The sequence below is a fragment of the Ischnura elegans genome, chromosome 10, assembly GCF_921293095.1.
Source record: "Ischnura elegans chromosome 10, ioIscEleg1.1, whole genome shotgun sequence".
Classification (NCBI taxonomy): domain Eukaryota; kingdom Metazoa; phylum Arthropoda; class Insecta; order Odonata; family Coenagrionidae; genus Ischnura; species Ischnura elegans.
Genome location: NC_060255.1, coordinates 12,898,484 through 12,913,652, shown reverse-complemented (window position 1 = coordinate 12,913,652; position 15,169 = coordinate 12,898,484). Strand labels below are relative to the sequence as shown.

The window sequence follows — 15,169 nt, the reverse complement described above, 5'->3', positions numbered from 1 at the left end:
TATTGGCGAAATATTCGCCGTAGCCTTCATCAAGTGGGCGTATCCTAGCAACGGAAGTCGCGAGTAATTTCCACAGGAAAAACGGTTCCCACTTTCAGTCCCCTTTATCTTTCACTCTTTGGCTAAGACTTGCAAGGGATTAATTTTAATGGTAAAATATACTCCTCCCTCACCCTACCCCTTTAATTAAGCGCAGTTTTGCCGCTCGTGAGAAAAGACTGGAAGGAAGAGAGAACCACGTATTGCCAAAGTGTTTTATTCCTTTTGTTGAACTTTGCGATACTTCGGCTCAATTGGGCTCGGAAAATTCCGCTATATATCGGTTTAAATCCTGTTCCCTTCTGCTTTTATGGTGGCCATTTGAAAAAGGGATATTAAACGTTATCGATGGTGGCCCTGTTTATCTCACTTAGAGGTTTGATTGACCATTTATATCTAATTAGCTTGTCCAAGGCCTTCTCTGTGATTCCTTCATGGCATAATTACTATAGATATCTCCCGCATTATTTATAGTACTCTCTCATTAAAAGGCGAGCTTAATTATGATTTTAACGCGGAGTATAGTTAGGAATGGCGTAAAACAAGGTAATGATTAAAATTCTCTTTCTCCGAGCTCGCGATTGTTCAAGTTTCCCATTGAAAGGTGTTTAAAAATTGACGTTTTATGTTGAAGCTTCAAGCATCAAAGTGAGTAATTTAATCTTTAGTCTTTTCATTAAATTACACGGGTCATGTCGTATGAAAATGTTTCGCTAGCAACGAATTTCTTTGAAGCTTGAATTGCTGAGAAATTTCAGCTAGGGAATTTCAACTCTAATTTTGATGTGCCGTTAAATTGTACCTGTTTTAAAGTTGTCTATCGTGTTCCACTTGGAGGATAATATTGCTCTTGCTATTGGATAAATTTGTGCCAAGAATTGACTCTTTTCACTCAGATATTGAAATCTCCAATTCTTAACTACTGTTGGCGTCAAAATGATATGCCGCTGTACTTAGCAAATTTGTATCTGGGCTTCAATGCATGTCAAAATAATGAATAATACGTCATGTTAAAGGAAATTTTATTCTTAAATCTGATTTATTTTTTTAGTAGGTGAGTTGGTGTCCTAACTTGCTTTGCATAATGTAGTAGGCTTTCTGTAAGGCTAGGAATTAAACTGATAGGAAAGAGGAACTGACAGTTTAAATCTATTTCTTCAGACTTTTAGAATTTCACATTTTTAGAACTGCTCTATGGGGGAGCGCCGTAGCCTAGTAGGTTGAGCACTTGGCAGCTGATCGAGGAGTCCCGGGTTCAGATCCCCGAAGAAGCCTCTCAAAAATCCTCGGAAGTGCGAGGTGGCCCAGAGAAAGGAACTGGCTCTCCTATCTTAAGTTTGTGATATTGGCAAGTCTAGGGTGAGCTCTGCCCTCACTTTCCAAATAAACCTTCGAGTTCAAACACTGAGTGGCTAATGTTCTATGGTAATTAGTTAAATGAGAAAATGCAATAGTTCCTCAGGGTTTATTCGAGGACGACACGTTTTGTTGTTTCAACAACATTATGAAGTGTTGTTGTAGCAACGAAATGTGTCTTGTTCGAATAAATCCAATGGAAATATTTCAATGTCTCATTTAACTAATATTAAGAACTTCCACCACATCATGCCGGATATCATAAAAGATAAAATGTGCTATGAACTCGTAACTGGCACACCGAAGAGTGAACATCGAAGCTGGACAATTCCTTCGGGTTCATACTTGTGCCTGATTCCCTTCGCTCAGGGAAGATATTCCTTTGCAGAGTGACCCGTCCCGGCATGCTTTTCGGCTCGTCCTGACGACCAGTTTGCTTCATCAGCCCCGTGGAAACACTTCCTCTCTCTCCCGGGTCAGCTTCCTCTGCGGTTGTCCCTAATCATCCCTCACGTCATTCGGCCCTCTCAAAAACCCAACCCCCTCTCACTTTCCCCCGTCTCATGTGTCTCAATGTGTCCAATCCCTCCCTCACTCCCCCTACTTCCTCCTTCCACATCCCCTCACGTGGTCCTCTCCGCCAGGATCACATTTACGGCGACGTTATCCAAAAAGCCCATACGAAACGCAAATGACAAAACGACTTCCAAATTCCAAAAGAAAGAAATCCAAAATCCCTTGCAGGTAAAAATGATTCATTCGGTCTCTCTCACTCAGTAATAAATTATAAAATTAATTAAATGTCGTTAGGTTTGGTCAAGGCGCACTGCAGCCTAAGCCTCAATGTGGCTGTTACTGTAGGAGAAGATGCTCCGCCTAACTCACTACTGCAGCCCGTAGGCTGGTTTGAATAAGTGAAGTTAGAGCCCAACCCAGACTACATCTACATACCACCCTGCAAGCCGCCTAAAAAAGGCGTACGGCAGGGAGTGTTAGGGCACCAGCCGTCTACGTACAAAAACCAAATGCTGAAACGAAATTACGACTATCCTTAGTTAAATTCTTTCATGTTTCGGGGGAAAAACGAATTCGCATATCTATCCGTTCGGTAAAGTATCTCTATTAATTTATCGCTTCTGTCGGACCTGGAAATATTGTGGGGCTCTAGGATCATGTTCTCCGTGTCGCTCCTAAAGATATCTAATCTCAATTGTTCAAGCAATCTAAGCCTAGCACGCAGCCTCCGAGTCTCTAGCGGCTCCCAGTCTCATTCGCTTAGCATCTGGGTAACGCTGTCTGTTAAAACTAGGTGCGTAACAGACGCGGAGTATGGGTAGGACAGCCATTTCCTTTCCGTGGGCCTCCTCTTGAGGAAAGAATTTTCGTAGGGGGCTGTCCGAAGGCCTCAACCGGGATCTGACCCTGTGAACCTTCAGTAGACAAGCCTTCTACTCATCACACCACCTCTCCTTCCTAAGGCTCAGCTCAATAGATCCACAAATTCCTTGAAGCCGTCCTTCCCACAGTCTTTTTGCCGCCTCCGCCTATATTTCCCGCATCCAGACATAAATCCCTTACCCGGGACGTGTTGACGAGTCTACCCACACCATTCCAGCCTTCCAACCGTCTTCATCCACTTTAGCACTCCCTGCCATACTTCTCTCTCTCTCTCCCTTATCTCCCAATCCCACCTCCGGCTCAGCTATCACTCTATAAACTTATCTTAATCCCTCTTCACACCCCCTCCTTCCTTCAATCCTCCACAGATTTATCTCGCCTTCTCCCTTTCCTCATCTCCAGCTATGTTGTGATTATTACTTCTCCCCTATCTTCCCACTGTCTTTCATAACTTCTTTTTCTCCAATTCTCTGTGTATCCGCCCCCCGCAGCGAGACTGTCTCGCCCATCTCTCTCCCCCGCTTCCTCCTTGTCTTGCCACCTCTCCGTTTCTAATGACATGCGTGCCTTTCTTTCGCCCAGCCCGATCTATTCTTCTCCTCCGCCTTGGCCTTCACGTTTCTATGGTTTTTTCATCTTCAGCTACTACTTGAGCCTTTCTTCTACACCTTTAACTTGAGCCCTCATTCTCCCCCTGGTCTTTTATCCACATCTCCTTGGTTGTATGCTTTCTCACTGTCTCCCCACTGTACTTCTGTTTTAAATCGAAACTTGAAGCTTAGACGTGGTGGAAGGGCTTCATATTATCAGTAACAGGCACTTTGTTACTTCCAAAAAATATTTTTTTTTCTATGTCCGGTTTCGTCTGTTACATCATTATCAAATATACATTACAAAATAATTTCTGTATTTGACAATCAACAACCGAAAGCGGTCATAGAAATTTTTATAAATATTTTTTGGAAGTAACGTTGTGTCGGTTGTTGATAGCACTTCTGTTCTCCAACCCCTCTTCAAATCTCGGTGGCTTAACTGTCAAAGAAAAAAAAAACTCGAGGGAGTACGGGTTCGAAACCATGTCAAGGTGAATGATTTTTTTATCTGTCAAATTTTCGCACAATTTTTGCAATGCGAGTGCCTCCATATAGTTATCACAGTGTGTAGTCCCCGTATACTTAAGAAAAATCATCTATAACTCTTCCTCATATGTATATTTGTGATTTTCTCATGTACCTACCTACTGTAATGTCTTGTCCCAAATCATGTTTCTGTGACCCGCAACGCGTCGTACGCATTTAAATAATCGCGGTTAGTGAAATTACATTTTATTTTGATATGTCTACCATCCTCTATATAATGTCTGAATTGGTTACGTTTATTACTACTCAGTTCGTCTGCTTCCTTCTTCCCTTCTTATTTCCAAACCAGACTCCTTTGCGGTTCTTTAAGGGAACGTATCGCACCGAGGTAGAAACTATGCAGAACATATGATTCAAGCTACATAATCGCAAGTGAGGGGTAAAAATTTGGTAGCACCGTGGGGAACACCAAATATAAAACCTCCCCTCCAGAATATTGACATCTCAACGGTGGAGAAACTTCATCGACAATAAGAGAGCTCATAACAATAAAAAATGCTCCATTCGGGAGAATCGTAAAATAAAACTTGAGCGACAAGAATTTAAGAGGGCTCGTCACTCTGTTCTTAGCAGTCGTATTTTTCCTTCTTTCGTGACGAATTAAGTTTTGAATTTCTACTATTATCTTGATATTTAATGGATGTACAGGGTAGAGAAAAATTGTGTCTCAAAATTTAAACCTTGGATAGCAGATGCCACTGGGAACCAGAGTTAGCAACGATGTTTTAGTCGAAAACGCACAATTTTTAAATAAATAAACTACAGAAAACTTGAGTCAAATCCTTGCAAACTTTGAACCATACCTTTGAACCTAGTACTTTGATTGCATTTCGTAAAGTTGAAAAGGATCTCGTCCGTGATGATTTTACTCATTTGATTCATAAACCATTTACTCAACTTTGTTGTGTCACTTATCTATCCGTATTTCACATGCAAGAAATACTTTCGCGAGTATTGCCTGTAAAAACTATGATTAACTGTGAATTTGCGCCTTGTTGAACACCTGAAGTGAGATTTTTCCTCCATCCAGATGGGACTGGATGTGATTGGCCTTGGTGCATGAAAAGCCAAAATGCCGAAGCAGGCTTTTTGGGGTTGGGTTAAGACGTGATTGACGGATGAAAAATTTTCTGACAGCTTGTTGTTACGCTTCGTCCGCGAGATGAAATTTTTTCTCGTAGAATATTCAGAATGCCATTCTCGAATAAAAATTCCGTGGAGTGCATGTTTATTTTTATTTATTCGATAAGGGGATTATTGCTTATGAAGTTTGTTGTGTTTTTTCTCTAAAAAATTAATACAGTTTTTTGCGGTATAAAATGGTCTGTTTCACGTATGAATTGAAATAGATTTTTCTTCCGAAATGCGCCCTTGTTTTTCGCATCCATTTTTCTGGCCCTTTCCGCGCCTAACAACCATGAAAATCAGACTGGAGATTAATTGAAGGTATGAATACAAAGCCACACATCCGTTTGGCGTGGAACAATTCATAACTCTCGCGTAATTTGATTCCGAAGATGCTTTAGATTTCCGTTTCATCGCAGCCTTCCAAGATTTGCCTCCGTCAGGGTTATTTCAAGCGAAAAACAATCCTTTCGCTAATTACGTCCTTTTGACGCTTTATCTGTAGTTTACCCGTGTTCCATGCGAGACAGTTACAAGGCTTCTCTTCTCTTTTCGCATCCCCTCCATAACTTTCTCTCGTTCCTCCAATCCCGTGGGAGCATTCTCTAGTTTTCCTGGTTATGGAGGGTCCTTTCCCCCTCCAGTTATTTCTCATTTTCGTTTACCTAAATGCTGTAGTCTTCCTTGTCTTTCTCGTGTACTTCTGCTGCGTTCAATTTTTTTTCGCGAGCTCCCACAGAAAAGGATTGTAATGTTCTCAGTGTCTAGTCACGTATGTATGTTCGTTCCACGACAGCAGGTCAAAGGTTACCACAAATTTTAACGAACAAGCTATTGCTCTTCTACCTGCACTAAGGCAAATTTTTGAATGCATATTGTTCGTGAACAGGAAGGAGCTCATAAGATGATAGCTATGTAAGAATTTAAAGAAAATGTTAGTGAAGAGTCTGATCTGGAGTGTAGCTCTCTACGGTGCAGAATCGTGGACACTGGGGAAAGAAGACGAGAGAAGATTGGAGGCATTCGAGATGGGGGTGTGGCGAAAAAAGGAGAAGGTGAAGTGGACGGAGAGGAGGAGGAACGACGAAGTGTTGGACATGGTGGGTGAGGAGAGGCAGCTTTTAGATGAGATACGGAGGACACAGAAGGTATGGATGGAGAAGGTACTTACTTAGCGGGGAGGGGATGTTGAAAATAGTGTTAAAGGGAAGAATGTTAGGTAAACGAGGGAGAGGAAGGAAAAGAATAGGATTTTTAGATAGAATGAAAGGTTGTAGGTCTTTTTGTGCATTGAAGTGGGAAGTGCATGATGGAAGGGGAGGCTCCCGGAATTCTTCTTAAGCACTCCATGGAAACCTACCTTAATCGGTAGAATACTTTAGTAGTAATAATTGTAGTGAAAGTTTTCTAACTAGTACTTTTCTAACTAACTACTTTTCTAACCAGTGGCGGCATGTTTTCACAAATCATTGCAATAGATAGCATGGGTTGACTGGCTATGAAATTTATTCCGCCATTACAGGAAAATCCATATGTAGATTCGAATGTCGTGTATTGCTGCACATAGGAAAGATATTAGAAATTATTATCCGTCCGTAAAGAGTTATCCGTCTTTTTTCGATTGGAATAAATTTTCTATTTCTCTCCTCTATACTTCTGTTGCAGTGTCTTTTCTGAATCACCGGAATGGTTTTACAAGCCTGAGGACTCCCGCAGCATTGTTGAAAAAGCATCGCCATCATTATAAGGACTTCGCGGACAGTCCTTTAATACCAGTCTCTAAAAAGTCAAGTTTCCTTAAAAAGCCGCCACAGCATTTGTAACAAACTGTCTTTTCAGAAATTAGTGATAACTTTTTCGTCCTGCTGCATAGTATGAATGTGTATAATGTTAACACTGTGTATGGCTTATATCTCCTTTATAGTGCTGTTCACTTTTCAACCGATCCGTATTTATATAAATATCTCACAGACTTCCCCTGATCGCAATTCCATAAGTCCTTCTTACAATGAACATTGCGAAATTTCTTGGCTAGAATTTTAGAGGGGTTATAAGTATTCCATTGTTTAAAGATTAGTGCAATGTCATCTAGAATAGAGTCGCATTTGCGAGCCAGTTAAAATAAGCTTACATTTCGATTGAACCAGTGTTTCTTACTATTCTGCTATAATCGTATCTGTCCAATCGTTTTTCTCTTCTTTTTCCTCACTGGCTCTCTCGCATTCCCTTCCAAGAAGCATTTTCAAACTCTTCGGAACCTATCCGCCCGAGTCTTGTGTGCCTTTCCTTCAAAAAAACTTCTCCTTTCCGCATCCCTAGCCCCTCAGTTCCTTTCTCCTTCATCATCCGGCTAGGATGCTGTGATGGACACGAAGCTTCTTACATTCCACCTCACTCAAAAGTTCCTCCCCCTACTCCTCCCTTCTCTTCCTCCTCCCTCCTCAAACCCTTGGTCCATCTTCTCCGTCCGGGTCCAGCTGCGACCTACGTCCCCTAATCTTTTTTTTTTTCGCTTCGACAAAATCAAATCCTCGCAAAACTCCTTTGCTTGTGCTCACTTTCGTGTTATTCTCACCGTCCACTTGGGCGTCAGTCAGATGACTGACTGGGGTTAATGTTGTGAGAAGCGGAAACACACCTGTAAAGACTTCCCATATCGTAAACGCTCTTCGCTTGAAAAGGCTGGCGTTCACATTTACCGTAAAGGTTATCAGAGTTTTTTTAAACTGAATTTTACACAATTTTCCACTTAAGTTATTATCTCACGACTCTTTTCGCCGCATAGTTCAGCATCTTCAAGAACATTCAGTCTCATTGAAACAAGTTTATTTTGTTATTTTATCATGCAACCGAGCAATAAGTGCGATTACAAGTTCAGTGGGGAATATTTCCAAGTCTGATTTAAATAATGTTCAAAATTAAATCATATTATGTGATGATTAGCATCAAGTTAAGTTGCATAAGAAAAATTGGATTTAAAATTAGCCAAATTTGTTGAACCAGTGTGAATGAAAAGGGAATATACTTAATTTTGGAATGGTTACGCTCTGGGATCATTCCTCCTGGTAAAAATATGCAAGAAAGCAGAGAAGAACCTCGTGAGAATTATTTTGAAAATTAGAATTAAAATCTCAATATTGAAGGATAGAAGTTGAGTTCAGCACACCACTCTAACGAACCTCTCCGATTATTTCAAATTAAGTATGTTTTGTGACCCTTGCGAAACGCCGAAGAGTAAAAATAGGTATAATTTTTAGAAATCAATAACAAAGTCACAGTTAACCAAAATCGAGAATTTTATGTAGCTTTTGGCGTTTCTACATGTATATGAACGACCATTACCAGACTTATAAAATAGCTACAGCATCTAATAATATATTTGAAAAGAAAAGCATTATGAAGAGACTCGATACAGGCTTAATTCGTAGGAAATCTGACGTATTATTAAATCAAAAATCACTGGCACGTTTACACAAATACTTAAATTTTCGGTCCGCGACCGGTTCCCATTTTGTCGTCTAAATGAAGTTTAAATGCTTGTGGAAAATTTCTTGATGTTTTTGATTCAATAAAATAAATAATGCTCTAAACTGCAATGTAAATTCGACCGTTTGTATGAATTTGCAAGCCCCAGCTTTAAACTTAGACTTAGGGTTTTTCGAAACATCTCAGCTTAATTTTTTGTGACGTTCGTTTTATTGCCCTGGTGTCTTTCTATAGGCATTCTGTAAATAAATTTAGGATTAAAAATATATAGCGCCATTGAAAAAATATCATCTTCAAATTTGAAATTACGATAGTGAGTTGCGCTACCGACCAAGCTAATGAAAGGCTGAAATATTTTATGCGTGCTAATCGGAAGTTATTGCAAACATAAATATTTACATGTCTCTTACATTTTATCCGGTAGACCCTTTTTTAACATGGGATATTCTTATATTGCGGCTTTTATGGATGGTATCATGGTGAATATTTTATGGCTACAGTCATTATTTCCCTTAAAATCATTTAAGCATGGCATTAACGTAGCATGCCATGTGAAAAACATATTAACACGCTCTATACTTACCGAGAAGGCGATTAATTATGGATTACAAATCGCTGTTGTTCGCGCACTGCCTGAAGTTAAATATACTATGTGTGTCATAAAGATTTTTCGGGCGAACTTTATGCATTCTATCTTGCCTGTCGCACTGGTTGGGTCAATTAATTACCAAACTGACCCTGTATAAGTTACTACTTTCATCGGACGAAAATAAAATCGCCTGCACAGCATCTTTTTCCTTTTGCTATGGCAGGAATTTTCATTTAAATATGCTTTTAATTGCTCTAATGTTGTTACTATGCTGCGTAACAATAAGGATACACAGTCATCTTAACCATGGGTTAACTCTTATTATCAAAAATCTTAAAAATGGGAAACGCGTTCAGAAGATTTTTTTTACTTTAAAACTGTGAAGTCTTTTTTTTTTATAATGTAATTTAATCAAAACTACAAACATATTTAATTCAGTGGCAGAATGGATGTCATTTTTATTATTTGAAGATGTTCTTCCCCATTTTCCAGTGGCAGTATTCTCACTTATTGCTTCACAATTATTTTTCCCCTCCATTGTTACATTTTTAGACCTATTAGATTTAATGGTTTTGCTGTTTGAGTGTGCCAAGTAGCACGCCATACGGTGTCTTCCGAACAAGCTGAGTTCAGCTATGCGTGACTTCATGAACGATGGAAATAATTAGATCCTCTTTAGCCACAGTGAAACATAAAATATCAAGTCCCTTCTTGCATTCGTCCCTGACAGCAGTGGCGCCGACTCCATGGGGCTTGAGGGGCCCCGAGCCAGCTGAAAAATTCGTTTTGGGTGTGAGGAAAAATATGTATCAGGCTTGTCGATTTTCCCCGAAATGTCCAGATATCGAGATTCGAGTTATCAGGGTTCTAATGTTCATCATATGACTCCTCTGAAATGCTTAAAACTCACCACTTATAAAATTTCCCGGGGCAAGATACCCGGTTCTGGCCCCCACGATATTTTTTGTAATTCGTTATCCCTGCCTGACAGCAACACATATCCAAGACATAGTAGCAATCTGGAACTTATAATGAGTACGTCGTAGGTATTATGTGTACAGAGAATGCTCCAAAGAGTATAAATAATATTTGTGAGAAGATTTCTAGCTGTTTTCACCGGTCTAAATCGTTTTATTCCGCTAACGTTTCAACGGACGGCTCGTTCTTCATCTTCAAGGTGAATGAAATCCCCGATAAGCGCCACTGGTATGTTCCTTCATTCATCCCAATGACAATCGACGAGTCGTCCCTTGAAACATTGGTGATATATACTTCGTTCAAAGCGGTGGACACCCCGATCATACTTCACACAAATAATACGCCGGAAAATAATTACGTCATGAAATAAGCAAGAATATTGCCTCGACATTCTTGAGGGATTTTCTGCGCGCCTACCTCCCTTGACTTAATTCTATCTCTCTCCTCTCAATATTCAGAATTCGATTCGCCTCCTCTATTCTTCTATCGGACCCAAAAGACCCGGTCGTAAGCTTTCACGCGATCCTTTCATTCAGTGAATTTGATGATACCACGTTTTATGCGTCGGGATTTTATTCCGAGCGCATCTACGCGTTTCGTTTGCACCAAGCGATTCCATTTTCGCCAACGATTTTGATTCGAGGGTTTGGTGCCAGAACTTAGTCGATACGTCGCCTGAGCGCTCGAGATTGCGTGATGCACACCCTTTTGTCTCGACGAATATTTCTGACTTCACACGTTCGTTGAATTCATTAAATTAGGCTAAATGAAAACGATCCTCGGATTTTTATTATTCCCTACCTATTTCAATAAATTTTTGATGTGATTCTCAAGGCTCAAAAATTCATCATGGAAAGCTGTGAATTTCATGAACGCAAGTTGGTGAAGAAGGCCCTGATCTTATTCTAAAATGCAGCGCGCACGACACGTAGTTTGAAGGTGAGGTGTTTCGTTCCCGGCGTAAAACAAGTATAACTATCCTGTATAAAATGTCAATCCTGGATCGTTAACTCCATTAATTATTGTAACGCACTGGGTTTTCAATATTTGCAGTGGTTATTTCTATAAATTTTCCTTTGTTATATAATCAGGGCTGTCTGCTTCTTGGTGGTCAAGGACCATATTTCTAAAACTCATGTAACCATTTACTTGTTTGAATTTCTATGAGTCCCCCGTTCATTGTTTACCTGACTCTCTTCAGTAGATTTACTATGAAAATTATTAGAAAAACTATGTTTACGAGGGCAACATGTTCCCTCCTTCGCAAACCTGAGTAGGCTCAAGTTTGCCACCTGCGGTCACCTGTAAAGTCACCAAAAACTTCTAACTTATATTTACGTTTAAAATAATGTCTATAGTGAACGTCGTAGCATTCAAAGTTCTGGATTTATCCTCAGTGATGTAGCGTCATAAGCACAAACATGGTAACTCATGACATTTGTGTCTTCAGCTGTATTTCATCTTGTCATCTAAGGCGAACCAAACTCCGCAAAGGAATACGGTGGCTTGGAAATGTAATTCATAGCGCCATCGATAAGATATAGTGCCTGACGCGGATTCGGGAGACCAGGGCTTGGTCAAGGCAGAGGTATATTTCTTCATCTCTCTTTGAAATTTTCTCTTTTGTATTTAGGGTCCATAGTATATCTTCTAGTGCTCTGTGAAGTTGAAGGCTAATGTAAAGCCTGTGTAAATATTCACGTGTGCTTTCGGTAGAAAATTGGATTAATACATTTTTCCGTATTTTTATGAGAGGACTTGGGAATTCCTGTAGTTTACTTGAACTAAGGACCTAAAATGTGATATTACCTTTATTTTTGGTGAAGTTGAAGGCCCTGATGAAGTTTGTAAAGATCTTCACGCGTGGATAAGCAGCTCTTACACGTAGGTCCCTTCTCTGGTGGCAAGCGTTCATGGCACCCTCTTTCTTTCGGAAAATAAAAAAAACCTCCCCTCGTATTCCATTTGCATCTCCTGGATTATAATCTCCGCCTCCACCACCTTTCCTCTTCGCGATCCTTATCCTTCTGCCTCCAAAAAACTTCCTCCCCTCATCCCTTCTCCTCTTTCCAGGATTCGAGTCACGTCAACCTCCAGCACGCCTTGCCTATCCATCAAATCTTTCCCTTGTGGATAAATCCTGATTTTTTTTCCTCTTCTCCTCCACCAGCCGTCTCAATATTTGCATTTTTTTCGCAATAACGTCTTATGTTCGAGCTCTTATGCAGAGCGATTGCACTTTTCCGAAGTTCTTTTTTTTCTTTTCCCTCCTTCGCCGGCGGCGACTCGCGGTGTGGCCTGAATAAAATTTCCCAAAACCCTTCACGTTGCTTTCAATTCCTACTCCATACATTTTTATCTATTCTCTTTCTAAGGAGTTCCCTGCATCTGGTCTATCCGTAATGACAACGAATTTTCTCCTGTGAATAGGTACGGGGCATAAATGTCTGCTGCCATCAGCCGCTCGCTGCTAAATGAGATTTTTTTCGAAGTTTTCATCGGATGTTTTGATATAGGTACTCAAATGAATGTTTCGTGTTCTATGGAAACCTAATCTAACATTATTAATCTTATTATTACATTATTCATCTTATTCTTACACCTGATAATAATATTTATTTCGCTAAATATTTCTGGTTTCTATGTTTCTTTTATGATTTTTTCCCGGGGTTTTGTCTGACGGCGTAGCCATTTCCTGCTCTGAACTGTCGTTTTTCATTTTCCTTCATTCAGCATGCGTTTAATAAATCTCAATTTCAGGTCCAATTAATCTATTCATAATATCAGTTTATTATTGCGCGAATGCAGGATCCTGCGTACAATAGTAACTTTTCGGATATGAGTGTTTTTGTTATTGCCTCCATGATTGCATTGTGCCCATAATGTATTTTCCCTGTAATGAAGTGCATATCGATAATGATCAGCGTGCCATGTATCTTCTCTGCGTTTGCTTTCTTATCATGTGGTAAAACGAGACCAAACGCAGTCGAGGTTTCTCGTTGCCATGCATGGAGGATTAAAGGTCAAAGAGTGACCTAATTTATATTCGCATAGTTGTCTAACGAATATCTTGGAAACTTATCTAATTTGTATTTTCTCTTTTTCTTTTTTTTCTTCTCCTTCCCTTTAACCTCAAAATCATCATCGCTTCAACCTTATATTACAACCTAATCAACACCTTTTTCCTAACACCAACATTTCACTTCTCAAAATGCTTCAACTGTTTATATTTTTCCCTCTTTATCCTGTCAAATAATATAATCAAACCTGCCTCAATAATCAACCCTCCTCTCCTCTGCTATCGTCATTATCACCCTTTCTTCATGATATACATCTACATTTCCACCTTTGTCACACTTCGCACATCTTCCTGTCCTCCTCTTGCCCACTTCCTTTGGCATGTGCCTCTAGATCCGCCGGAGATCACCGTTCGACCCCGGGACCAGCAGGTGCGCGGCGGCGGCATCGCGTCCTTCGTGTGTGCAGCGGAGGGCGACCCGGCGCCTCAGCTGCAGTGGCGCAAGAACGGCAAGAAGATCTCGAGCACGCAGTCGCGCTATTTGGTGCAGGAGATCCCGCCACCGCCGCCCTCGGCCAACTCGCAGACCAGCATCCCCGGAGCGGCCATCGGAAGTGAGTACCCACACCTTCCTCACTCCCCTCACAACCCACGAAAAGTGATCTATTTTTACTCCGACCGCTTATTACTAAAGAAGATCTTATTTTGTATCAAGCTGTTGTAATATTCTTCTTTTTAGAGAAAATCTTCTTTAGTAATACGTGGTCAATGTATCAGGTCAGATCATTTTGGAGATGATCAGATTTTCCATGGCCAACGTTTCGAATTGAGTTTCATATTTCTCCTTAATACTAAATAAAATCTTCTTTGCAATTTAGTAAGATCATCTGGTTTAGCAATAAGGGCATAGAAAACCTGTTGCAGGAATAGGGAAGCGTGGTATCCTAGTGGGTAGAGAGCTTGATTGCTGGGGACCTTGGTTCAAATCCCGGGCGAATGCCTTGGATACCCTGAAACTAAACTACTCGAAGTGCGAGGTGACTCAGGGTAAGGCACTGGCCCCCTTTCCTTGAATGTACAAAGTTCACACTCCTTTGGCCTAGTACAGTGTAAGTTCTACCCTCACCTTTCAAAATCTACCTTCGAGTTATATCGCTGAGTTAGAAAACCTGTTGCAGGATTATATTCTCGGGGTTTCCACCGAGTCAGGTTTTCCATTTCCGGCGTTTCCTTTTGTGGCTTCTAATCTGCCCTGATGACGATGCGCAATTCGAGCATCGAAATATTGGCTATGGAAAACCTCACACGGTGGAGTGCCCGAGAAAAAATTCCGCAAATATTCCGCAGGGGAAAGTCTTCGATCATATTGCAGTAAAATAGTTATAAGTATTACATTAATTTCTCCGGAGATGTCTTGTTTGTACAAAAATTAAAAAAAAGACTCGTCATTATACTCGTAAGCTTAAAATAAAAAAGTAGTATAATATGTCAGTAACGCTGTCAGGAGGGTAATACATGCATAGATACTAGTACACCTTGAATATTTATAATTGAATTAATGTAGTAGGATCTTAAGTGAAGCAATTACAGCAATAAAATTCAAATTTTGAATTATACCTTTCATTTGTCCATAAAATAAAATAGATTTAAATTAAGAAAATCCAGTCATCTTCTTGTTAAGGTGGACGTTTTTTTTTTCTTTTTTTTCCCGCAAGGGGTAATTATGAAAAATATGCTAGACACGCAGGGTTGGGTGAAGGAGTAAACATGGAAGACATAAAAGGAAAATATACTAATTTTCAGTTCACAAAGAGTGAATTTCAATAAAAAGGGATTTTGGGGATCTCTTTTCTCCATTATTTTCCAGACCAATTCATTAAATTAGACACACATTTTGTCGAAACCTGGGTGATTTACCTTAAATTTTACTTTGAAGTTACTGCATATCTCGTTTTATCTATGATATTCTATGTCGCCTAGAAACTTAATTTACATTACATCATAAGCTTGAGTAGGTAATATTTTCGCTGGTGGTGCATT

At 40.1% G+C, this 15,169-nt stretch overlaps 1 protein-coding gene across 5 annotated transcripts in view; it reads left to right on the top strand.

Moving 5' to 3' along the window:
* LOC124167275 (tyrosine-protein phosphatase Lar) overlaps window positions 1–15,169 on the top strand; it is a 947,012-nt gene that overhangs the window by 486,599 nt on the left and 445,244 nt on the right. For all 5 annotated transcript variants that reach the window (XM_046545185.1, XM_046545186.1, XM_046545184.1 and 2 more), the window contains exon 3: window positions 13,522–13,743. In XM_046545185.1, the coding sequence (XP_046401141.1) occupies window positions 13,522–13,743 (222 nt within the window). The remainder of the gene's footprint in view (window positions 1–13,521; window positions 13,744–15,169) is intronic.